This window comes from Lycorma delicatula, chromosome 4 (assembly GCF_047948215.1).
Source record: "Lycorma delicatula isolate Av1 chromosome 4, ASM4794821v1, whole genome shotgun sequence".
Taxonomy (NCBI): domain Eukaryota; kingdom Metazoa; phylum Arthropoda; class Insecta; order Hemiptera; family Fulgoridae; genus Lycorma; species Lycorma delicatula.
This window is the reverse complement of record NC_134458.1, coordinates 56,040,219-56,066,008: the sequence shown is the minus strand read 5'-3', so window position 1 is coordinate 56,066,008 and position 25,790 is coordinate 56,040,219. Positions and strand designations below refer to the sequence as shown.

Below are 25,790 nucleotides of genomic sequence, written 5' to 3'. Positions count from 1 at the left end.
AAAAAGAAGATTGAACTTCAACGAGCACTTGACTAGAAGGGATGAAAACAGATTGACGAAGAGGTTTATCGAGTAGGGCGATAGGACCAAAACGAACATTACATGGTGAAAGAAGATCTCGTGATTGGAGGGATAAATCTAACAAATATAAGGGACAGATACATTTAGGAAGAAGATTTTTAGGAATCTGAGAATTTAGCAGTAAAAAATAGTCGCAACAACATAGTTTGAAAACAAAGAAGAATTAGAAGAAAAGGAAATCGGCCAGAGATTGACTACTAAATGTAGTCCTGTGGTGAACGGTGACAAGAAAGAAAAAAAATGATTAAATTTAAAATACGAGTCAGTTTTTTTCTCTAAAAGATTTACTTTGTTGGGAACAGTTTTTAATCGATATTACAAAAGAAGGGAAACCGAAATTACAAAAGGTAATGCTTTTCATCCCTAAAAATAAACTTAATTAAACTGAAATTACTTAGTTGATGTTTAATAATTAGTTAATAAACTTCAATTTTATTTATTATTTAATTTAAATGAGAAGTTATCAGGATGGAAAGTTTTATATCTTTTAAAAATATGATTTAGTTGATAAATATTCTACGAGCATTCATCTTACAAAGAGAAATTTCAACAGTATTCTTTATTCTTTGATTCGTGAAATAACCGCATAAATTCGAAATTTATCGAGTCACCTAATTTAAAGTACTCTCTTTTATAACAATATATTTAAAAATTTGAAAAAAATATTTTTTAAGCTTTCTTTTGTTACTAGTCAATTATGAAAGTGACCTCTTCACGAAAAAAATTGTTAAAAAATTCCTTCTGATTCAGATATCTGTGTTTGATATTAACAAATTTAATTTCTCATTGAGACTCTCCTTGTGCTATTCTGATTTTGATGTCTGCTTTATAATTTATTTTTTTAATTAGTCCATCCTTTATAATTTTTTATCTAAATATGAAAATCGTATGATATCTACTAATCTTTAGTAGTATTTTTCAAAGAATATTATTATACTCTTTAAATGTAGCAAAATGGTCCTTTTAATCTACATGGTAAATATTTATTTTTGTTTTGTGTTAATTTAAATATATATATAATGGATATCTATATTATTTTTCCCTTTATTGATAATAACTGACTGGGAATTTCCATTTCATTACCTTTATTTTATTATTCTTTATTTTGGAAAATTACTTTTTTTTATTCTGAAAGATCTAAACGAAATATTACAGAGATTAAAAAAATAATACTGTAAAATAATAAAGAAAACGCTAAACAGCTGTTTACAAAAAGGAAAAAACTTTTTGAAAAAAAATTCATCAATAGATGCACATTTCGGCTTTTAGGTAATCATTATTGATCGATTTAAAGGCATTAGTAAAACCAAAAGTACAAAATAAATAAAATTTAAGAATCATTAAAAAATATTCTAAGAAATTGGTCCCTGTCTTTAGAAATATTAAAGTTAAAACTAAACCGTTGAGAGAGCAAGTAGCTTAGCTGTAAATTAATTTGTAAAGATAACGATTGTAATTTAAATTGCGTATAGCAGACTAAGAGAAAAGTAGAAATTTGAATAAAAGAGCATTCGTAGTAAAAAACAGACGAGAGAATTCGGCTGATACCTCGGCTTGAACCTCGCTCGGGAATTGGTCATAAGACAATTTATTAAAATTGTACGTTTTAAAAAATATCCTCTAAGTAAAAAACCGGAATTACTTAAATGCGAAATTTATCTTGCGAAAATAAATTACTGAATAATGAAGCGGGCCAAAATGTAACAACCTTCAAAATTTTAAAGTTTTTCTTCCATAAAACATTTATCTTATCTTACATAAGATACCGATAAGATAAATTAATTTGTAAAGATAACGATTGTAATTTAAATTGCGTATAGCAGACTAAGAGAAAAGTAGAAATTTGAATAAAAGAGCATTCGTAGTAAAAAACAGACGAGAGAGAATTCGGCTGATACCTCGGCTTGAACCTCGCTCGGGAATTGGTCATAAGACAATTTATTAAAATTGTACGTTTTAAAAAATATCCTCTAAGTAAAAAACCGGAATTACTTAAATGCGAAATTTATCTTGCGAAAATAAATTACTGAATAATGAAGCGGGCCAAAATGTAACAACCTTCAAAATTTTAAAGTTTTTCTTCCATAAAACATTTATCTTATCTTACATAAGATACCGAGGTAGTTTTATAACGGAAGAGGTTTTTTATTGGTCTTTCTTGAGATTAATCTTAAGTTATCCTAGTCTGTAGAAGGGGAATGGAAAAGGCATAGTCACCAATCTACAAATAGACATCGAGAGTATATCTACTGGTGATATTTAAAATGCTCATCAACGTCTACATTTTTGCCCTTTGTTTACGGTTTTTAAACGACTTCATTGTTAATTCGGACTAAATACTCTTTTTCTAATTTCCCGTATTTTTCATTTAGATCCCGCATTTGGTCGTTCAGTTCTGAGGATTAAGTAACGGACTGATTTTTTAAAATCACCTATATCGGATTTAATTTCCGCGAAACTATCTAAGCCTACTTTGCTGCTAGTAAAAAGAGAATAGATCTTGTTGTCCCGAGGTTTAATTCCAGGCAACCTATTATTAGTAGACATGCGGTGCTGATATTTAAAAAATTACATTAAAAACTTTATCCTTTAGAGTTCGCAAATAATACGCACTGCTGATGAACGCAAAGTAAGCCGATTCGTTTGTGGCCTAATCTAGCGACTCTTTTACAAGGGGCGGCTGAAAACGATATTCGTACTCGCTGATAACTGGTGAAACGGAAAGAGATGTTCGAAGAAAAGGAAAAGGGACGAAATTTCATTCTATCGACTAAGAGAGGTCGCTTTTACTTTTATGTAATCACAGTTTACGGCTATAAATTTTCCCGACGTTGAAGAAATCCGGTGGTCTTTCTTTGATCCAAACCTCACTCCGTCTTTTACTTTATTGTTCCTGGTGAAATGAAATCCTTAATCTCTCATTAATTTAAAATAAGCCCTTTAAGAGCTCTCTTTAAATTCGGGAAGAAAAGAAATCGAAGGGCGCCAAATCAATTATGTACGGTTACATCACTTATCGGCCGCAGCACATTTGAAATAAAAAATGAGTCGGAGGAAAATCTGATTCGAATGCGTTAAGTTCTAAGAAAGATTGTTTTCGAAAATATATAACACTAAAATATTGGTAATGAAATGCGATGAAAGAGAAGATAACGGGAAATTACTATACAAACAATACAAGGAGACATACTAGATGTTAATGATTTTCATATTTAAGTGGTAAAATTATAAAAGAACTGACTAAAAACATAATTCGAACTATGAAGAACGGTGTGGGAAAAAAGGAAAAGATGCCATACAACTGAAAAGTGGGAATAATCTGTTCGATTTATAAAACGGATGACAGGATCTTTTGTATGAGATAACGGAGTACAATTCTGTTAATCGTAATTTAGATTTTTTTTCGATTGTTGTATAAAAAAAAAATAAGTGTATTTGTGGAACGTCTATTGAAAAATATCAGTGATTTAAGTTGAAACAGAACTACTACTACCATTTATCGTGCGACAGATTATGGAGCGATTTTGTCAACAAAATTTCAACTTACATATTGTATTCGTATATTTTCACAACAATTTTACAGATATTAGAAGAGACAGACAAAAAATATTACGAGAGTTCAGGATTCCGGAAAGGCTGATTAGATCGGTGGGGTCGACGGTGAAAAAAAATTCGAGCTAAATTGAGAATTGGTGGCAGCCTCAGCAAGACGTTTTTATCTACAAATTAAATCGGTGAAGAGTCTGTCACTCTTTTTCATATGGACGTGAAAAAGTGTGACGGTCTCTCCACTTACAGTTTAATTTAATGCTTCACAGAAAACTAAATAAGGATAACTTAATCGGAAATATTTTGCATAAATACGGTGGGATACGTGTATTCGCTAATAGCATTGTGATCATTGCTCGAGATGCTCCAACAATGAAGGAGATTTTCGGAAAATAAAAGAAGCTTTAAAAGCGGGACTGGTAGTAAATGAGGAGAAGACGAAACACCGGGTGATTTCACAACTTTAAAAGTATATAAATATTTATTAAGATGACTTACGGATTCGGTTGAGGTCTCATTTCATAGAAAAACACATCATTGTTTGTCGCAAGTTTGTAAAGTTAGTTGGATATGGCTTCCATTTGTAATGCGACATATATCCCACCTGAAGTCGATTTGATTCCAGACTGTAGCCAGCAAGTCGGGCGCTATCTCTGCAGCTGCGGCATTAATTCGAAGTCTTAACTCAACAAGATCAGCATGCAAAGGTAGTACATAAACTCGATCTTTAATGAAACCTCACAAGAAGAAATCTAGATGAAATCTGGGGAGTGAGGTGGTCGTGGAATTGGGTCTTCACGACCGATTCACCGACCTGGGAATCTAAAAATCTAAAATCTCCGACTTTTAGGCGGTAGTGAGGTGGTGTCCCGTCTTGCTGATACTAATGACATCCATCCTGGTCATCATCGTCTAACTGAAGAAATAGAAAAATTTTGAAGCATGTCCAAATAAACGATACCATTTACGGTTGCCTCCTGGAAGAAGAACGGTCCGTACAGTCTTTGTTTGCTTAGGGCACAAAAACACTGACCTTAGGGCTATCAAGAATGTGTTGCAAAGTTTCATGAGGGTTTTCCGGTAGCCCATATTCGGCAGTTTTGGTTGTTCACCTGCTCTGATGTGAAACGTTGACTCTTCATTAAAAATTATATTGTCCAAAAATGAATCGTCTGCAATTCTACCCATCATTTCCGCACAAAACTGCGGCCGAGCAAGTTTGTTGTCATCTGTAATGTGTTGAACCGTGATTAGTTTTATGGCTTGAAGTGCGATCGTTTACGTAATACGCGCCAAACAATCATTTGTGGAATACCAGTTCACGTGACGCACGTCGAGTTAATCTCTTCGGATTACGGACTCTTCGTGCAAAGCCAGAGATGTTCCAAAGCAGCTTTAGGGACCCGTGGGTGTACTGGTGATTTTGTATGCTTTCTGCTGTCGCTTCTAGCAATCTGTAAAGAACCCCTCTTTCATTGTATGTCCCACATAGTCAGTTAGATTTTCCATTCTGTATCGTACTGATTAGGCTTCTATACCCGTTCTATCTCTCTCCATAATGATAAAAATGAAGACATAATAAGGATTATGTTTTCATTTTTTATTCATCTGTCCATTGATTCTTTTTTAATCTACTTCATACTCGCATTTCAAATGCCTCCGGGTTTTCTTTTTCCCTCTTTCTTAGTATTTATGTCTACACATAAGTACACTCTACAGGTAAGAATTTAACAAGATATTTTCTTGAGTTTAACTTAATCTTACTATAAAATAACTGTATATTTTTATTAAATGCTTCCTTAGCCGTTGTTATTCTGCTTTTATTAAGGTTTCACTTTAGCGATTTACTTTTTACATAGTACTTTTATCTGTACCGTTTTACTCGTTCAATTCTTCCTTCTTTTGTACAAACAGTCGTCGGCTAATCGTCTCCTACCCTCATTCTTTAGTTTTCCTAATATTCATTATTTCATATTCTTTCGTAATTTTTTATAATTTTGAAATCACCTGTTGAATATCCTGAGCATCAGTACCAAAAAATACCATATCATCTGAAAATAAAATATATTTTCCTTCCTTCTACGATCATCCCTTTATCCTCTTCCAGAGTATTTTTATCGTATCTTCGACATACATTAAAGTCAGGGATAAACAAATTATAAAATACGGTCGAAATAAATTAAACTAGACACAAAAATAAAAAACGGAAATCTTATTCGTTCGGTCAATTTTCTCACTTAAAACCTATAATGAAATTAAAATTTTTTTTAGCTATGTTAGAAAAGTATTTAAATATTATAACTAAAATTTGACAGTAATAATCGACGTTTTATATAAACCAATTTCTGGTTTGAACGGAAGAGAGAGTAGCTTACTGGATAAAGGAAGTACATGAAGCAATTTATGGTCATAGAATCTAGGTTAATGAATTTATTCCCGACCCAGTAAAGTGTTATGTAGCAGCAACAGCATGTCATTTTATAATCAAATATATTCGTCCTAATGACATTCGATTAATTTTTTATAATAAAAATAGACAACCATTTTAACACATTAAACTTTTAAATTCATAAACTTACGAAGTTCTAATATCGATTAGATTAGAATTAAATAACGATAAAAATTTGTTTGAAATCTAATAAGAGTAAGTTTAATTCTCAATAACTTTTATTTCTATTTGTATTTTATAATAAATCATTAGGAAAAATGTAAAAAAAAGCAGGATTGAATGAAATCGGGAAAATTTTATATTATTTCACAAGAAATAAATAAAATAACTAAAATAAATTTGGCCAACTTTTTTATTTTTGTGAAGTGCTACCCGACTAAAAATTACTCGAAACGAATTTTGCGCAAAAAAAGAAATAGTGTTCTTGGATTAAGCTTTTAAAGAAAGTTTTTAACAATTTTTTTACTTACATTTAAGGTTTTACTTTCAAAATTGCTGATCCAAAACCGTCTCAGGCAGTTGAGAGTAATGAATAAAAATTGTTTACTTTGGGGATACAGGATTTGTTTTTCCTCTTCTCACGTGTGTAGAATCGAGTTGGATCGAGAAGTAGTCAGAAAAAGGACTTTTATTAGATTATTCTTTAGTTTTTTTGATGATAAATTTCAGTAATGAGATGAGATTGTTTGTGAGAATAGAAAAACGTAATCGGAGAATAAAATAAAACTACTCGCAATTCATAACGGTTAATAGTAAGGAATTCAAAGTTGAAGTCAGTGATTTCATTAAATAACCGATAACTCCATAATGTAGGCGTTTTAATTACAACGCTTCAGAATATTCGTACTTTTAATTTATTTCTTCCTTTTAATTTTTAATTTTAATTTATTATTTTTATTAATGACTTCGACAACAACAATAATTTTGATGGTACTCATACTAGAAAATGTATGAAGTTTTTTTTTTAAAATAAGAACTTTATGTTTTTAACGCATAAATATTTTTCGTAATTATTTAAAAAATACAAAGAAAAAGCCATATTATTACGACAGTTTAATATTAATATCTGATAAATATTGTTGACATGTTTCTAATCGTTTAAAAAATACATAATTCATTACAATTCTGCAATATTAAAATTCTCTTATACACTCATAAGTTGATGACTAAATAAAAAAGTTTTTAATTATAAATTTGAAGAACAGTTAACTATGATCGTTTCTTTATTATTAATTGGATTATTAATAAAAAAAAGACGGGTCAGATAGAAAGAAGGTTCTGTACTTCCACAAAACTATTCGTGTCCTCTTGGTCGTGATGTCACGATAACATCATATATGATTGAATTAAAAAAGCCTTCGACAGAATGACAAATGCGATCGAAATCTGTGACTTCAGAACGATATAGGAGTTCGACAAAACCTACCCCCGATAATATACTTTTTTCTGTTGAACGCCGTAACAATATACGGTTATAGACGACGACCTGACATGACGTAAAATCTATTAGCAACACTTTCATAGTACTCTCAGAAATAAATCCATGCCAAGTTTACAAAAGAGAATGAACCATGTAATAAAAAACCATTTTTATTACTATCTTCACCGAGGCGAATATAATTTTGAACATATATATATCAATATAACAACCCTCTCGAAATAGCTGCTATGTACGGCGATTGGAAAAAACGTTATAACGTCCCGTAATTCGCGTTACAGGATAAAAAATAAAGATAAAATTACATAGTTGAGTCGGATCCTTTGAGAGGGTACAGCGTTAAATAAATTTTTCATAAATAGTTCGTCATGTTGGAGCTAAAAAAAGATAAGGATTTATTTTTTTCTTTATCTCCGAAACCCGTAGGAATAATTAAGAATCAGGATAACACGCTAACGTGAGTACAAAAACTACTGAAAAAGAATACAATAACTATGAGCTGCAAAAACATGAGATTTTCTATGTAATCCAGACATCAGTGATTTTATGCAACGTCAATAAAATGAATTCATTTAAAAGTTGTTTTAAGAATTTTAACGTAAAGAGAAAAAGATATTTCATGTAAAATAAGAAATTATAAGGAGATGTTTTAAAAAACGCAAGGTTTGGATACGTATTACGTTTATATAATCGCATGTCAGCTTTACAACGTTTCTTTCTTGATAGGTAGTTTAATTACCTTTCTTAACGAAAACATATTCCGTTCTCAACGCTAATAAAAATAAGATCTGAACAAAGGAACACAGTATGTTATTTTTCCCTCTCGCTATTAACATTATATGTTATCCACAGCGGCTTAGAATACACGCTATTTCTACAGGCAAACAGGTAGTAGCTAGTAAATCCATGATTATAATACATAAATTTCCCGAAAAGAAGCAGAATCCATAACGAAAACAGACCAGAATTGATACAGTTCAGTAGTAGTAGTCGGTAGTACCGTTTCAAAAAGGCAAACGGTTTTACATTTAGACACGTATATATAATATTGAAAATTAATTTTTGTTAAGTGCATTTTAAATTAATGAAAAAAGTAAATAAAATAAATAAAAAAAAGAATAAATAAGTAGCAAAAGTAAAGAATATATTAAAATCACGGGTTGCACGATTCATTAGAAAAAAGTTCATAAATAAAAATAAAAAATCAGTGAAATTTATACGTTTCTTCGAGTAAAACATGTTTTATGAACATGTACTACTCCAGAACTAAAGTATTTGCTTTCACTTAATATTAGCTTTCATTTAATCGATTAAATGTAGTTAAAAAGAAAAGTTCATAGAGATTTGTGACCTTAAACCGTACGATTGAAGTAGATTTCATCCAGAATTAATTTCACATATACATAATAAATAAACTCTTATAAATCGATTAGAAACAGAATTATCTTTGTGAATTATAGAATTCACAACTACGTAGCTCGACAGAGGTATTTAAAACATAGAAATATACGGAGGGTTAAAATTTTTATTAACGGCTTCATATTACAAAATTTACTGTGATTGACAATCGTAAAGGATAAAGATGAGTACGGGGACAAAAAAAACTATTTTACAAAGTTTGATTTCTAACCGCTACCATGAATCCAATTTTAATTTTTTTAATACCGATACGGTCATGTAATATCGATTTTTATTTAGAATTTTTCGATAAAAACGTAAATTAATGTTATTTTTATTATAAGGGCTATTCCTGTTTTTGAGATATCCGTAGCTAATATTGCAAAAAAACGTGGAAAAGTTCTGGAGCGGATTTTTAAAAATTCCATTTAACTTTCAGATTACATTCAGTATTGAACGTATTTAAACAGTTACTGTTGTAAAAAAAAAAGTCAAACATTGTTGTGGTCTTAATATACAATTACGGATACTTTGGAGGTCGATTATGAAATTAAATAACATACTGTTGAAAATGACAATGTAAATGGTAAATCAGTTAATAATCTAAAAACGTTTTTGTTTATTTATTAATCTTTTTAAAGTTAACTCGACCCATTTCAACTGTGCGTCAATGCCACCGTTACAGGTACCGATAACATTGCACATGGAACGGACAAATTTCGTAAATTAATTAAAAAATTGAAGAATTAATAATTAGCGATCAAATCTCTGTTTTTTAATACGGTAAAATCTTACAAATTCAGTTATTTACGAGTTTATTTTTTAATTTAATTATTAAACTAAATCGAAAGAATATTTTTGTTAATGAAATACGGAAAGGATGTTCGAGTAAGGCTTTAAATTTAATGATAGAGTTCTCAATAGAGTACGAATGAGTACAACTGAATCGGATGTGTACATGACATTAAAAATAATTGAAGATACTGATTGTGCATCTAATCGTAAGAGCTCGGAGAGACCAAAATTTGTTATCGATGATGAAAAGTAGTTAGGTGTACTGTAAATATTCATCGAAGAACCCTCCCCACCACCGTCCAAAGGTTCGGAAAGCTGTATTTGAATGATGATACCGGTTTTTTTTCAATTCATAAAGTCGTTAAAAATAACATATTATACAATTTTAAGTTAAAATTCGCTTAAGAATTTTCAAAGGATGATTAGAACAGCAGTAAAATTTACAATTTTAGAACAATGTTGCAGAATAAAATGTTGAATCTTCTTAACAATATTTGAGTTGTTTTATAACAATGACTATTGTTACAAGTGCGTTCGTTATCGATTGCGACCTCAAGGTGAAAAGGAACAAAAACGTTCCCACAGAACACCTCTTCCTTGTTTCATTTCTTGCGTGATTTTTTCATCTTTGCACTTATAGTTGCCGTCACAAAAACATGACTTGTTATTGACAAAAAAATTGCTTTTACTCAACAAATTTTACACGAAAATCGTATATCAAATAGTCATATCTGCTATTTGAAGTTTGATTCAAGATGCCGGCTACAAACTTCAATTGTTTTTTAAAACGGCGCATTTTTGTACCAGAACACATCCGTATCCGTTATTCAGCTTTCTAGCTAATCGGAAAATGAGAAAATTAGTGATGAGTGACTGAGTGAAGTCTTTCACATTTATATGTAAAAATGAGAATTTTCCATTTGTGTTTAGTCGTATGTATACATCGACGTTGTCTGAAAACTCTATAACCCCTGGACTGATCTGAACAATTTGTTTACCTCTTTGTTCTTGAACTTTGAGTAAAGTTTAAGCTTATATTTTTATTTATGTAGGTACTTCCATTACCGAGTGAACAACAGGCTTAAACAGAGAGCGTGGCCTATTTTACGTCATCGTTTTACGAAAAATAATATTTTTAGACTAGATCACGGTAGATTTGTAGATATGATCTATGTGGTCCGCCGGTGAAATTTAGTAAATAAACTGAATTTTATTTTGATATTTCATTCATTCGGATCGATTGTGTTCAAGATATCTAACCTTTTGACATATATAACTTTATCTGCCCTCACGTTCTGTTACCTTAATATATATTTATCTGTTCGTATAGAAAGACGATCCGGTGTACAAAACTCTTGAGTATAAAAACGATTTGTCAAGATTATGTCAAGGTTATAACTAAAAAGCAAAATAAACTGCGACAATGTTTTGTATAATTTTTTAATTGAATTAATTCGTATATTTTTTAAATTTTCTTTTTTAAAAATTTTACTTTGCTGCTACCGTAAGCACAATATAAGCACTGATTAGTGACAGTAGTAAAAAAAATACTCGTATTAATTTTGTTCAATTTTGAGTTTATTAGATTTGAATTAAATTCAAGTTTATTCTAAACAAGCAAGATAGATCTTATAACGGTAACCAATTAAAGACTATAAACACTTATTAAATGGATCTTTCTAGCTATTACAATGTTAATTGATAACAAAAAACTACATTTTGCTATTAGAATATAGAATAATAATAAAACAAAACTGATTTTATAAGTAAAATAATAAAAAAGAGGAAAACAAGTTTTACATCTATAATAAATTAAGAGAAAAATTAACGTAAATGAATAGAAAAAATTCTAAAAATCATTAACAAAATTCATTTGCTAAGTGATTAACAAAAATCTTTCAAATCTGGATTAAAATTATTAAATTCCCTGCAGAGGAAAGAAAACCGCTATCTTCTTTAATTTAACTGAGTATGGCCGAAGGGTATTTAAAACCTTTTGTGCTAAATAGTTGCCTCTTAAAATCTTTGGTAAAATACTTCCTGGATTAGAATGCCACAAAAACATATTTCGTAGGAGAGTCGGAACCCTCTTCCAAGATTAAAAAAAATTCTGCCTGCAACAGTTAAACATTTTTTTAACAACGTTTTCGTTTAAAAATATTTTTTTTAATATAAAATGCTTACTGACTGATTAAATCCGAAAAGCATTTTACGCCTCAAAATAGATCCATACTCCTCTTCTATATATAATATATAATGATCCCACAAAAGGAACTTATTTTGGTCGGGGAGCAAAAGAAGCACCCCCGATCATGAGTCTAAAATCTTAAAACAGATTAATGTTACGGAATAAAATTATTGAGATACATAAACGTAGACATAGGTACATTTTATTATAGAAAGCTCGCAATTTAACTCTTTTCTAAGCAGTTTATATAAAAATGTAGAGAATTTAAGGAAATAAGGAACGATTGTGAGAATCATAAGACTTCAAAAATTCGATCAATCCGTCCTTCGAAATTAAACAAAAAAAAACACACACACTATGTTATTCATAAAAATGTGTACGTTTTTAAGGCACTAAGAAATTTTTTCCAACTGATGTAGTGAGAATAAAATAACTTACTTACATATATATATATATATATATATATATATATATGGATCGGGTCTATTACTTCTCTATCGGAGCGCAGAGAACTCTTAAAACAGTTTTTATTTCACTGGTCTGAAAATATTTAATATGCTTAAAAAATATAAACATATCTATTAGGAGAATTTATGTATGTAAATATTAAGGAAGAATTTATGTAAATGTTTTAATGACAGATTATTCACAAGACTGGACTGAACACTTCACCTCCATTCTTGTAAATAATTAATTAATAAGTAATTAACACTCTAGTGTTAATTATAATACTGGAGTGTTATAATTAATTAATCATTTTACCCGTATATTATCTGCTTCTTAACTGATGTAGATCGTGTCACAACTAGTCGAAGTCACATCGGTGAAACTATACTCAAAAATTATATCTAATATCGACATAAATCTATTTTTAGTTCGTTTGATTAAACTCAACAAAGTGATACAAAAAATATAAATTCATCAGACACACTTGTTCAGTTTTCTCACTTGTGTGAGCGTGAATTAAGTGCGAGTATACTCCTTAAGTATACTTACATTTTCCTAGTTTTTACTGAAGATAAAATGACAACCTAACGTTATTGGAACACAAATGTGCTTCAGGTAATTAAAAGGAAGAGTTTACGTGTTTGTAAATAATTGTAAAGATGTTGGAATATACTTTATATTACTATTATTTATATATATATATATATATATTATTATTATTGTGTGTATGAATATACGAGTACAATAGTAGTAAAAAGTGAATTTTTAATTTTTAATTTAATAAAAGAAGCGATATTGTTAATAGTGTTCTTTGTGGCCTATTAATAATTACAAGTAGCTTTTTAAAGAGAGTATAATAATCATATCATTGTCACATAATATTAAGTAACAATAGTTATAATAATCATATTACGCCACACTACGTACATAGGTGTAAAATTACAAAAATAAAATATTTATGAATTGCAACAATTCAAAAACCTATTTACATCTATTATCTGAACAGGAAATAAATACTTATATTCAAACCAAATAACCATACTTATGTCTCTCCTAGAGAGTCAGCTATAAGCGCGCTGCGAAGGTAGGCCATGCTTAATACTCAGGGGGGGAGGGTTACCCGAGTATAAAGACTTGGAAAATAATTCATTTTAGAATGCGTGTTTCGGTACTCTCTGAATTTTCATCTGTTTTGCTGTTAATATGATATTTTTAATAAGCTATTTAACGAAATTTGATAAGTGAATTTATTTTTGTTGTAGATTACACGACGAAAACCATAGCGATATCTTTTGCTTGTTAACGTGAAAAGATTATAGGTTGAAAAATCATTTTTACAATGTGCTTTAGACAAAAAATAGATTTTTAATATTTAGCTTACTGGCATATTAAGCGCTTGAAAAAGTAATTTTCGTTCTCCTTCTGATAATTATTTTTTTTAAACGATTAAGATGAATTTTGCCAACAGATTACAACCGGCGAAAATAAAATTTTAAATAACTTTCCGAGGAAGTTTTTCTTATTTTTTAATTTAAAACCGACAAAAATAATGTTTTTACGGTTTAACAGCCGAGATTGAATTTACTGACAGATTTCAACCGATTAAAATAAGATCGTAAACAATTTTCGCACAGATTTTTGAAAAGTTTCAAACAGGAGCTATTATTTCTTATCTTACGAGGACGGTTTTTTAATATTAATATACTCGTTGTGGATGAATATAATAAACAATTTCTGAGTATGAGAATTAAAACAAATAAATAAATTTTGTTAAAATACTCGTACGAAATATAATTTTTTGATTGTGGATTTTCTTCCTGGTAAAAAATAAAATCTGGCACCAGGAGAAATATCCAGTAATTTAGCTTGTTTATACAAGCTATTCATTAACTTTTATGTTAACTATCGTTCGCTGTACTTCCTGTTCATCGATTATTAATTTTTGTAAGAATTGACAGGCATATTTTTATTACTGCACATTCCATACCTATCTACAAACGCTAATTTTTAATTTAAAAATACTTATTAAATTCTTACCTAAATCTTCGGAAATATCTAATAACTATAAATTTCCATCTACTCACTAACCGACAACTGATACCTTAAATAGTACATATAAACATCAATCAATTTTTTCTTCATAGATTTTTACAAATTATTCTTTAAGCAGATTTAAAAGCTACTTGTTTAAATGATCTCGGTGCATTCAAAACTCCGGGAGACTAAATTTATTTATAATTCTTTTTTTAAATACTCTACAGAAGACAAAGATCGTACTAAAGTGTTACCTTCACTCAGACCTCATGAAACTGAGATAATTTATGAAATTTTCTCTCTCTCTCTCTCTCTCTCTCTCTCTCTCTATATATATATATATATATATATATATATATAATTTTTTCTTTTTTTCCCTGAAGGGCAAGAGCTCAAAATAATTTTACATCAACAAACATTTACAACTACAATAAGAAAAAAAGTAACTCGTTTAAACTTTAAAAAATTATGTAGCACTAAGTGCGTCAGAAGGACAGATTTCCGGGTTTAGTTAAGAAAGAAAGGATGTTGCATTGCTGTAATAATTTTTGAAAATAATATTGCTTTCGGGTTTTTTTTTATTTCACTTGTATATTTGTGTTTTTCTTCCTACTTTTCACATAGTTGTGATTGCATCAATCGCTTAACACTACTACTTGCCAACAACATACTATGATACTGTTACCCATAATTTCTGTGGTATTGGAGCCGTGCTCACAAAAAAGAAAAAGTTCAAATTTACCCAAAACGATAAAAAACTTTGAAACTGATTTTTAGACACCCAACCCCTTTCCTTCATGCCAGGTCACATATTGGTTTATTACGAAACTAGTTCGCTCCTGGCGGTGCTCACAAAACTCTGATTTAGGTAACAACTTGATGTTTTGGGAATATTGGGAAACCATTTCGCACATCTCAAAGATCTAAATTTGTTTTTCTACCATGTAACCTTTCAACACATGAAAACCTTTACCACATGAAAACATCCCAAAACCCCAGTTTTTTACTTTCAACAATGGTTCCTATATACCGCTTCCCTTGAAAGTCAATAGGGTTCTATTTCTATTAGGTTTACATCATCCTACCTAGTTTCATCAAAATTGGTTAAAAATTGCGCCGAGTACAACAAAAAAAAAATCTGAGAATGAACCCAAAAACCCGTATTTTGGCTGTAATTCCAGTTCCTATGAACCGATTCGCTTAAAAATCAATAATGGTCTACTCCCACTAGATTTACATGACTCCACCAAGTTACGTCAAAATCGGTTAAGATTTGCGTCCGGTAGAGAAAAATTGGAATCTTAATATATAAAAAGATGTAACGGTGCATTGTTTCAAAGAATAGTATACATTTTTTTTAATCCCCAAATTATCAATTATCCATGGTGAAACTCTTAAATCGAAGCACGTAACGCACACACGGTTCGAAACAAAGACACTCTCTCTCTCTCTCTCTCTTGCGACCAGCGGCTCCCACGGTTCTATCTGTCAATCTATCCACGATATATAAAGATTTATTTTATTTTATTTTAAATCAAAATTTACTAGGAAATTAAATAACATAATAAATAAATCAATATAAATAAATGTAGTAATAAAGTAACAGAAATGTAGTGATAAAAATAAATGCACTAATAAGTAAAAATAAATATAGCTCTTTTTTTTATTTTGTTCATATGTAATTGTTTATAAAAACTATGCATTTTTAATGAGTTAATATTTTTTTGTTAGATAAAACGACCAAAGCTCCATTTATTTCAAAACTTTAGATCTGTTGGATAATTTTTGTGGTTATAATTATTGTGGCATAATAAAATTGAAAAACTTAAGCGAATTTAAGCAAGAGTAGAATCATTAAAATATTTTCGATTGTAAATAATTATTTTTAAAATAAAAAAACGGTTAACGATCATTGTAATCGATGGCACTAAATAGAAAGACTGGTTTTGTCACGAGAATATACTAAAAAAAAATCCGTCTATTAATAATTACATAATAATTTCATTTTATATAAATAAATAATTAATATTTCGTGAAGATTATTTTAAATATTAAACAGATAATTAAATTAAGAAACTCGTGAAGTCAGTGATTACAAAAGTTTTATCTAAAACAAGTAGAGAAATCAAAACCGCATCGATATGACGGTCCCGGTTTACGAAATTATATTACTATTACTCGAAATTATTCTATTTCTTCGTTTTAAAACAACATTTTTACACTGTTGGGACTTATATTTAAAACTATCACACGGACAGTTTTACAATTAAATATGGCCTGGCTGCTGAGTAGTTCCCGAACGACGCGCCTCCCGAGTTAAAAAAAATACCATTCCTGTACGTATAATTCCAACACGTAAATATATCTTATATATCAAAATAATAAACATGTTAAGCAACAAAATTAATTAGAAAAGACTAAACTATGTGGATAAGAAAAATTTAACTGCAGAAAAGACATGTGTAGATGTAATTACAGTTAATTTGAAAGTTTACTGGGAGAACGCATTAAATCGGCAATCTATATTTTAATAACTTTATAATCCATGTTTTAAACGATTCAGAAATAAAAAGAAGCAAAAATGTACGCGCGCGCGCGCGTATATATATATATTTCAACCAGTCAGGGCTCCACTCTCTAGACGTAGACGAAGCCCAGAGCCGATCCAGGAGCTCCCCGGGTCGGTTAATTGTCATTAACTGAGATGGTAAACATACCTCTAAATTTGTTAAGTTGTGTTTTTAATTAAAATTTATAGAAAATTTGTTCTGATGAATCAGATGTCTTTGTTAATAAAATACTAAACGTGAAAGAAAATATAAAAGGTGTAAATGCAAAAATAAATTTTATAAATAAATAAATAACTTTAAATTTCCCCCACCCACACAAAATCCTAAATTACGATTACGAACGTTTGACGATCTTAAATTCATGTTTTTAATTAATTTTTTTCACGCAAACTACGTTTCATAAACAGTAAATAATTCTAAGGTAGTAGAAGTCACAGTTGTAAGTCATTTTTCCAAACATTTCACTAACTGAACTTCGTAAGGCAGTAGCAAGTATCCAGTATTTCAATAAAAAGCGTTCAAATATTGAAGTAATTTTTTTTTTTTTAATATCCGACGGAGAAGTTTTTTGGTTAAGACTAATAAAAACCTTCGTTAAATTAGATATATTCAAAACTAATGAAAAAAGTGAAATTATCCGTACTGTTCATTGGACAGTAAGAGAAACAAAACATATTTTTCTATATAAAAGACTTAAAAACATTTTTAAATTATCAAGATTAAAAAAAGGTTTATATTTACAAATGAGGACGTTATTCGATCAAGGCTACTTGTAATTCAGGTTTTTACATCATACTGTGAAAATAAATGAATACGAAAATTTTGAGTCGGCAAAGGCGTGTTGTATTATTCGAATAGAACCAATCCAATTTTTCAAACTATTAAAAAATACAGTACTACCTTAATTTGATAGAATAAAATATCATTCAGTCTTCAAGGAAGAGATTTTTTTGGGTATAAGAAATTAAAAAGCTAGTAAATCTTTTTAATAAAAAAAATGTCACTTCTAGTACATAAATGCAATCAGAATTAAAGAAAGTTGAGAAAAAAGTAAAAGGTTTTATTATGATTAATTTTTGTTCTTTTGACTTCGAGGCAAAAAATTATTTCAAAAAGATAAAATAAAACATTTTTATAATCTACATCACAGTTTTATTCTACGGTAAATTGTTCGAAATAGGAAAGTAATATAATCTTAATACAGAATTAAACCAACTGAAATTTATTTGTTTATTAATATTACTTTAACTATAAGATAAAATCTTAACATTGCCAAGTACTCTAAAAAACATGAAAATGAACTATGTAGTAAGTCCGTACCGGCCACAAAAGTTTCATTTTCAATGACAGCAAACGTGACGGTCACTCTATATTAGTAGTCGAACTATTAAGTACATTGAGATTTAATATATAATTTAACTAGTACTGCTCATAAAACACTTTACGTTAACTCAAAATGCGCAAGAAGAAGTTAAAAATGCTAATCTTAATCTTTTTATGAAAGGAAAGACTAAGCAAAGAGAAATCAATCAACGTTACGCACGTTTTAGCGCGCAATCAGATCAACGCCGCCAAAGGAACATCTATGCATCAATACTCTTCCTAACTAATCGTATCTACGAACCGTTTGACATCAACAAGAAAAAGGCTTAAAATAACAAACAAATCTATGCTTTGACCATATAATCGATTTTACTCGTTTCTGTAGCGACTATAAAAATGTCCTTAATGCAATTAGCAATGCGATAATGAAATAAAGTACAAAAATTCTTTACATATTCAGCGTTTAATTATACACATCAATTCAACGTTTCATCCTTAGTAAAAATCGCTCTAAGTCCATTTTCTTGTAGTTTTACAAAATTTAAAACCATCAAAAAATAAAATTTTATTGATACACTCTTCAAAGTTTCGGACGAATTAATTCGAATAAATAAATTTTTGTTACAGCATTAAAACTTATATGCAACAATTTTTCTTTTGAAAAGAAATAAAAGTACAAACAACCTTTAAATCATATTCCTAACCGAAATCGCAGCAGTGACAGAATTAGAAAAAATTAACTTAAAATAGAATTTGTTAATTGCTGCTTGTAATAAACTCAGACGTACTCAGAAATATTTACGCCCGAGTAGTTTCACAAAAGTTGATTTTAGTTAAAACTATATTAAAATTTAATAAAATATTAATACAAAGAAATTTTTTATCTTAAATTTTTTTACAAATATTAAATACATTAGGTGCGTTATGTCCATACAGAATAATAATAAAAGTCTATGCAGTTAATGAAAATCGTTAAAAAGATTATATAGTTCAAAAACAAGATATTTAGTTTTGGAATTATTTCCAATTAATTTCACTTATTATTTGTAATAATAAAACAGATAAAAAAATTATTAAACAATTAATAAACAAATCGATTCTTTAGTTAGTTATTATATTACTAAATAATAAGTAGGGCAGTAATGAAAGGTGATTTTACCTCGTGTTGAGTCCCGTTATCGTAGTGCAGTCTGTTTTCTTTCGCGCCGACTTGCGACTTATTATTCGTTTACAGGTCGCTCACACTGCAGCATCCAGCACCGAATGCGGCTCAGACGACACTGGTCTATCACTGTTTACCAGGTTAGCAACAATAACTATCGACATCTAAAACATCGAACGGAACAGATACGAATCGATAGTGAAAGCAATCGATATCACCAAAGCGGTTAGCTCCAGAAGCAAAAGTGGGTCAAGTAGCTTTTTGTGTTCATGCACGAGCAAAAAAAGAATAATCAAAAACGTTTAACTTTTTTTTTCTGCAGCAGTTGTATTTATGATTCACAAATTTTCGGTGGAAAACCTTGTAGTACCGAAGTTCAGAATTTACAATCCAAAAATTTCATTCCATGAAAAAATGGAATAAAAAATTAATTCCATTTTAATTGTAAAGCAAATTATGTTGATTCTGCAGAACTATTTCGATTTATTTTTAACTTTAATTTTTCTAATCCTACAAATATAGTAGAAGATTAAAAATTCTAATTATTATTAGTAGTTAAAATATTTCATTAGCTGTAACTTGCTAATGAATTATTTGCAGATCCATGTTTATAATAACTTTTTTCATTATTTTAATAAGAGAAATATGCCTATGAAGTTTAGTAGAATCCTCCTGGGACACTCTTTATAATACTGGAAACATCTGGTTTTTTTTGAACACAGAAGACTTTTTCAGAGGTAAAAATCAGAAGACAAAGAAGTGTACCACAGTTTTATTTATACTTACAGGAGGATGTTTTTGTTTTCCTCACCACACCAGTCACAGAAGAGATGCAGTTAAGTCAGCCTTCCCTTCTGGAGTTATATTGTTTTCTAAACGATTAAGAACGGCAGAGGAAAACACATTCCTTTATCTATTAGTATAAAAATGGGTTTTTTCTTCTTAATCTGCTTAAAAAAAAAATACATAAAATCCAACCTAATATGCACAATGCAGGCCTGCTGCATTGGTATTTTCCAATGGGGCTGAACCTTTTTACAAGCTGAAATAAGAAACATTTTCATAGAGTAATTCATAAGTGCATTGTTTTTTTTCTCTATGATTACTTCTACTTTATTTCTTTCACCATTCACTTTTATTTTTCAGGTAATTTTATAGAAATAATTACAAATTACATAACCAGAGTGCATGTCATGAATCCAATTTTGAAAAGAAAACATCCTGCTACATGGAGTTTAAAATTTTAAATTCCTGTTCTACTGAGACTATATATTCTGTAAAGCTTGATAATTAGAAGTTTATTGTATAATAATGTAAATCAGTGGTAGTCAATGTTTTTATATCTACCATCCACTTTTGTGTCTCTGTTAATAGTAAAATTTCCTAACCGCCCACCGGTTCCATAGTAACTGTGATTTATAAAGTAGGGAAGTAACTTTATAAAATTTATAAAGCTGAGTTACAGCAAGTTAAAGTATATAATATTAATTATTATTTACTGTAGTTAAATCTATCTTATTATTACTTTGCATACATAGAAGCATGAAGTCTGATGAAATTACATTTTATTAATTAAATTATTAATGATATCCTGGAGGCTAATGCTGTGAAACTAAATACTGGATATCTGGCTCAATTTTTGTAAGGAACAAACAAAGATCTGCTCTTTCGGAAATTTTCAGGCGGTTTCTTTCTTTGGTCATAATAGATTAACAGCACTAAAGCCTGATTCCACAAGATATGAGGTAGGGAAAGATATCGATAAATTGAATATCATTTTCCACATATTTGGATATGACAGGCATTTCTTTTATTTTGCCATAGGTTTTCATATCCACCACTATCGAATTTATGTTTATTTTCTTCATCATATCTAATTTCTAACAATTCTTCTTGACAAGTTGTATCGGCCTCTTCAATATTTGCGGTAAAAGAATTTTTCATCCATTCATACAACTTCAATTTCAAAATATCTTCCAATCGTTTTTCCATGTTCAATTTAAGTTTGTTGACGTGGCTACTGAATCTGTCAATATCCTCTGGAGTTACATCATCTTTTATAACTGAAGAAATTCTCTCTTCAATAGATTACGACTTAGTAATTCAAGTTTGTCAGCAAATAATGACACAATACTTTGGTAACCTATAAGAGTTTTATTAGCTCCTTGAAGCTGCAAATTGACATCATTAAATATCTTGAAAATATCTGCCAAATAAAAGGAATCATTCTTTACTGTTTTTAACTGTTGGCACAGACTGGTCTCATTATTACTTTCAAAAAATTGTATGACACTATTATATAATGCTACAAAACGAGCCAAAGATGTACTCTTTGACAGCCACTGGACTTCTGTGTGCAAAAGTAACCTAATAAAATCTTCATTATTGTTCTGGCAAAGATGCCAGAAACATTCTATCGTTTTTTGCATTGGATTTGATCTTGTTTACAGCTTGAATTTTTATAATTAATGATGAATGGAGACTTGCACTTAGATGTTTTCCTACAACATGTTGTCTGTGCACCACACAATGAATACATGAAACATTTGGTACTTCTTCCTTCACATAAGCAACCTACCATTGATAGTGCTCCATCAGCAGCACATACAAAAATATTATTCAGAGGAATATTATTTTTTGTAAAGTATGATTTCACAGCATTAAATATAGATAATCATCTTGTATCTGTAATGAGATTTATTGCGAATAGCATTTCTTCTGGTAATGTATTGACTTTATCAAAATAACGTACATATGCAATCAATAAAGCATCATTATCTGCAATGGTAAACTTGTCCAATTGCATGAAAAATGAAGAGTTTTGGAGAATACTTATAAGTTTTTAACTGCCATTTCTTTAACTTGTCACTTTACTGTGCTATCGCTTAGGGACAATGTTTTTGAAATTTCAGTTACATCGTGATGTATTACTGTTGAGATAAATTCTTTTATAGAGGGTATTATGATGACAGTTTCTCCAACATTATAGCTTTTACCACTTTTTGCAGTTAATTGTGAAATGTAATAAGCAGTAATTAATACATCTTTGTTCGCTGCATGATGTTTCTTAAATGATTTAACGATTTTGAAATTTTGTGTTTATTTCAGAAAATATTCAATGGGCTTGTCCTTATCATTTGTAGAAAGATGTTCTCACAATCGACTTTGCTTCATTGCCTCATTGGATAATGTTTTATGACACAATAAACACACTGGATGTTGTTTATTTAACAGATTCTATGAAACCCATCTTCAGATACTCTGGCAAACAGCCATGAATGTATTTATTATTTGAGACATGGGCTCACAATATTTTGTTTGAAGCTGTATTCACGTGGTCACTCTCACATACCTAACTGCGTACTGACCAGATGAACAATCTATTCTGTGATGAAGCTCTTTTGTTTGTGGCTGTACTATAGCGCCATTTAGTTTCACTTACATAATGTGAATTAAACTTATGCGTGGGCGATACAAATAGTATATTTTCTGAAATTTTAATTGTCATGGGGAATTTTATGAAAACCTAATGAAAATGTTTTTAAATAATGCTATGAAAATTTAAAAAAATTCAATTAAGTTAAAGAAAAGGAAAGTGGTATAGTAACAAACAAAACCCCTGATGCCCACCATGAAAGCTGGAATGCCCACTAGTGGGCGGTAGGGACCAGGTTGACTACCACTGATGTACATGATGATTTTCTTTTATTGTGGTAAGACTCATTACTCCAAGTTCATCAATGAACCTTCCTTCATATCTTATTTTGCCGAAATATCTTATCTTATTTTTGCTAATACAAATCCCACTTCTTCTTTAATTTACTATTTTTCCAGATTTAAATAATTCACAGATCTTATTCAGTTGAGATAACTTCATCCAGATTAAATGAAAAAAAAACTTTTCACAAACAGGAACTATTTGTCCTTTGTTAAAAGGAACGCAAGTTTGATGTAAAATAAGAGTGGCTAGTTTGTTACTTCGTGGGTCACTACCTGCTTTCAAACTGAAGGACAATATTGTTTAATATAAATTTATGGTAATAAACAAATATAATTACTGATGGATAATATTAGTTGAATATCTAATAAAGTTGATTTCCTTTTTTGTTCATCATGGAAGTGAAAGAGGACATCTCATGAGAGCTATCGTCCTAGATAAGACGTTAAAACATGTCTTAATATCTAATGGTTGCACAGTATGTACATCTCAGAAAAGTACCATCCTGAAGTATTATAGAATGTGAAATCAATGGTTTCAGTAGAAATTTAGTTCTGAAACTAAAGTAAATCAGGAGTAGTGTACGCAGTTTCAAAACAACATGAAGGAACTTATTTCTTTCATTACTGGGAAATTATACATTTGAAAATTTTAACCTGTAATGTCCATACATGGAGATGGAACATCAATTAATGCTCAATTTTTTTGTTGTAAACATTTAAATATGTCTTCTTTTATAAATTTATGTAATATCACAATACAAATGGTCATTCATAGTATCTATGTTGTATTAAAAATAAATAAAGTTTAGTGATTTTAATACTCAAATATGTTGTTATTAATGATCAAGCAAAAACAATTCTAGACAAAGAAATTTTTTAAATTATTTAGCAATCCCAAAGCCTGTCAGATTTTCAAAAAATCTTTCCATGTTGCTTCCTTTTACAAAGCACATTTTATTACATAATAAAATTGTGATAGAAAAGTCTTTTACTGGCCCCGACCAATATTTATTTCAACAATTTATTCTGATGAAAACTACCTATCAGCTCATCTACTGGTAAAATAATCATTTGCTGCTTTTATAGTGCTTGAGTAATCAGTGTAAATAGAATCTGCAGTACAGTAAAACATATACTAGGGCTGTACATGTGCTGTTTTATAAAGTTGATATAAAAAACTTTTTTTCATCATTTAGTGCAATAAAAGTTTTGGTATGCTGTGGTTCATGCCTGAACATGTATTAATGTATAAATTGGCACTGCTTTGTAAATTACAGTACAAAGTGGGGAAGAAAAACTTATTAAAATAAAATTATTTATCGATGTACTTATATATTTCAATAATTTTTACATCACATTTCTTAACTACTAATAATACAAGCACATTCAGATGAACAGTAAATAGAAAATGAGGAAAATAATTGCTCTGAATGTAACATCACACAAAAACAGTGAGAAAGATTCAACCTAATACAATTATGACAATTGCTGTTAGCTGGGAATGACAGGAATGCTGACAATAGCTTCCTGAACAATAATACTGACAAGGCAGGCAAACCAAAAAAGGAAAAATTAGTTTTTACAACCTTGTTAAAATCATAATGGACATCCATTTAACCAATAAGAAAACCTTCATTTTAGAAAAAAATATGAACCTTTAAATTGCAATTTAAAGGATCAGGAACAGATCTATAAATTTCTGACACTGTGTTATATTATTTAGCATTCATCTTATTCTTGTTATTTTACATAAAAGAATAGGAAAAATTCATGGAGACTTCCTGTCTTTTTCCTAGAATTTGCCCACGTCCCCACTAATTTTGAAAGATTGTGAGATAGTGGGACATCCCATTTATCTCAGAGATATATCATATTTTACGCCCTGCATATTCCAGACACAAGAAGGAAATCAAATGAATTGTAACACATTATAATGTAAAACACATCTGTTTTGATTTGTTCAAATACAAATCAGGGAAACAAAATTTCACAGATAGCAAAATTGATTGTTTTAGATTTGCTCTATTGAACCAAAGTTAACTGTGGTAAAACCTTGGTCTGAACAGCTTACAGTTTTTTATGTATATAATACATAGTATTTGATAGACATAAAATATTTTACAATAAATTTGTTGGCGATTCATTTACTATTTACTGAGCTACACATTTGATTAGCTTCTAAACAAAACAATTAACTTTGAGCAATGTTCAAGAATTTATTGTTAGTTTCATTTATATTAGATATCCATTGTTACCGGAAAAGAAAGACAAAAATATTGTTATTTTATAAGACTTAAATCATAATGAATTCAACACAAATACTTATATCCGGAAAATTACAAAAATGTTTCAATAAAATGAAAAAGCAAAAGATTTGAATCTTATCAGACAAATGAACTGTAACTAAGAAGCTCACATGAAAATAATTAACAAACACCAAAATCTTGGAGTTCAAATCAGTTAAAAGTATAATTATTTATTTTTAACTGGATGTGAGTATAAATGGAATATTTTGGTTCAATTAATGGAACTGTCTGAAGATTTTATTAGCATGGGATTAAACAAAACAAATATTCCCAAATTGTACCTTAGATTGCCAAGAAATATATACCACAAAGCATTTTAAAGGTTGCTCC

The 25,790-nt window shown here is 29.6% G+C and overlaps 2 protein-coding genes across 2 annotated transcripts in view; both read right to left on the bottom strand.

The window, feature by feature from the left end:
- LOC142322855 (uncharacterized) overlaps positions 1 to 19,527 on the bottom strand; it is a 76,790-nt gene extending 57,263 nt beyond the window's left edge. The window contains exon 1 of the mRNA XM_075361939.1: positions 19,432 to 19,527. The gene's annotated coding sequence lies outside the window, so the exon portion shown is untranslated. The remainder of the gene's footprint in view (positions 1 to 19,431) is intronic.
- Positions 19,528 to 21,491: 1,964 nt separating this feature from the next.
- Positions 21,492 to 21,863, bottom strand: LOC142322619 (zinc finger BED domain-containing protein 5-like). The gene has a single exon (XM_075361695.1). It carries the CDS (start codon positions 21,861 to 21,863, stop codon positions 21,492 to 21,494), a length of 372 nt encoding a protein of 123 aa, XP_075217810.1.
- Between the last annotated feature and the right edge of the window lie 3,927 nt (positions 21,864 to 25,790).

What these genes read in the sequence shown, in the direction of transcription:
- LOC142322619 (XM_075361695.1), bottom strand. Translation starts at nt 21,863, where the DNA reads ATGCAAAAAACGATAGAATGTTTCTGGCATCTTTGCCAGAACAATAAT.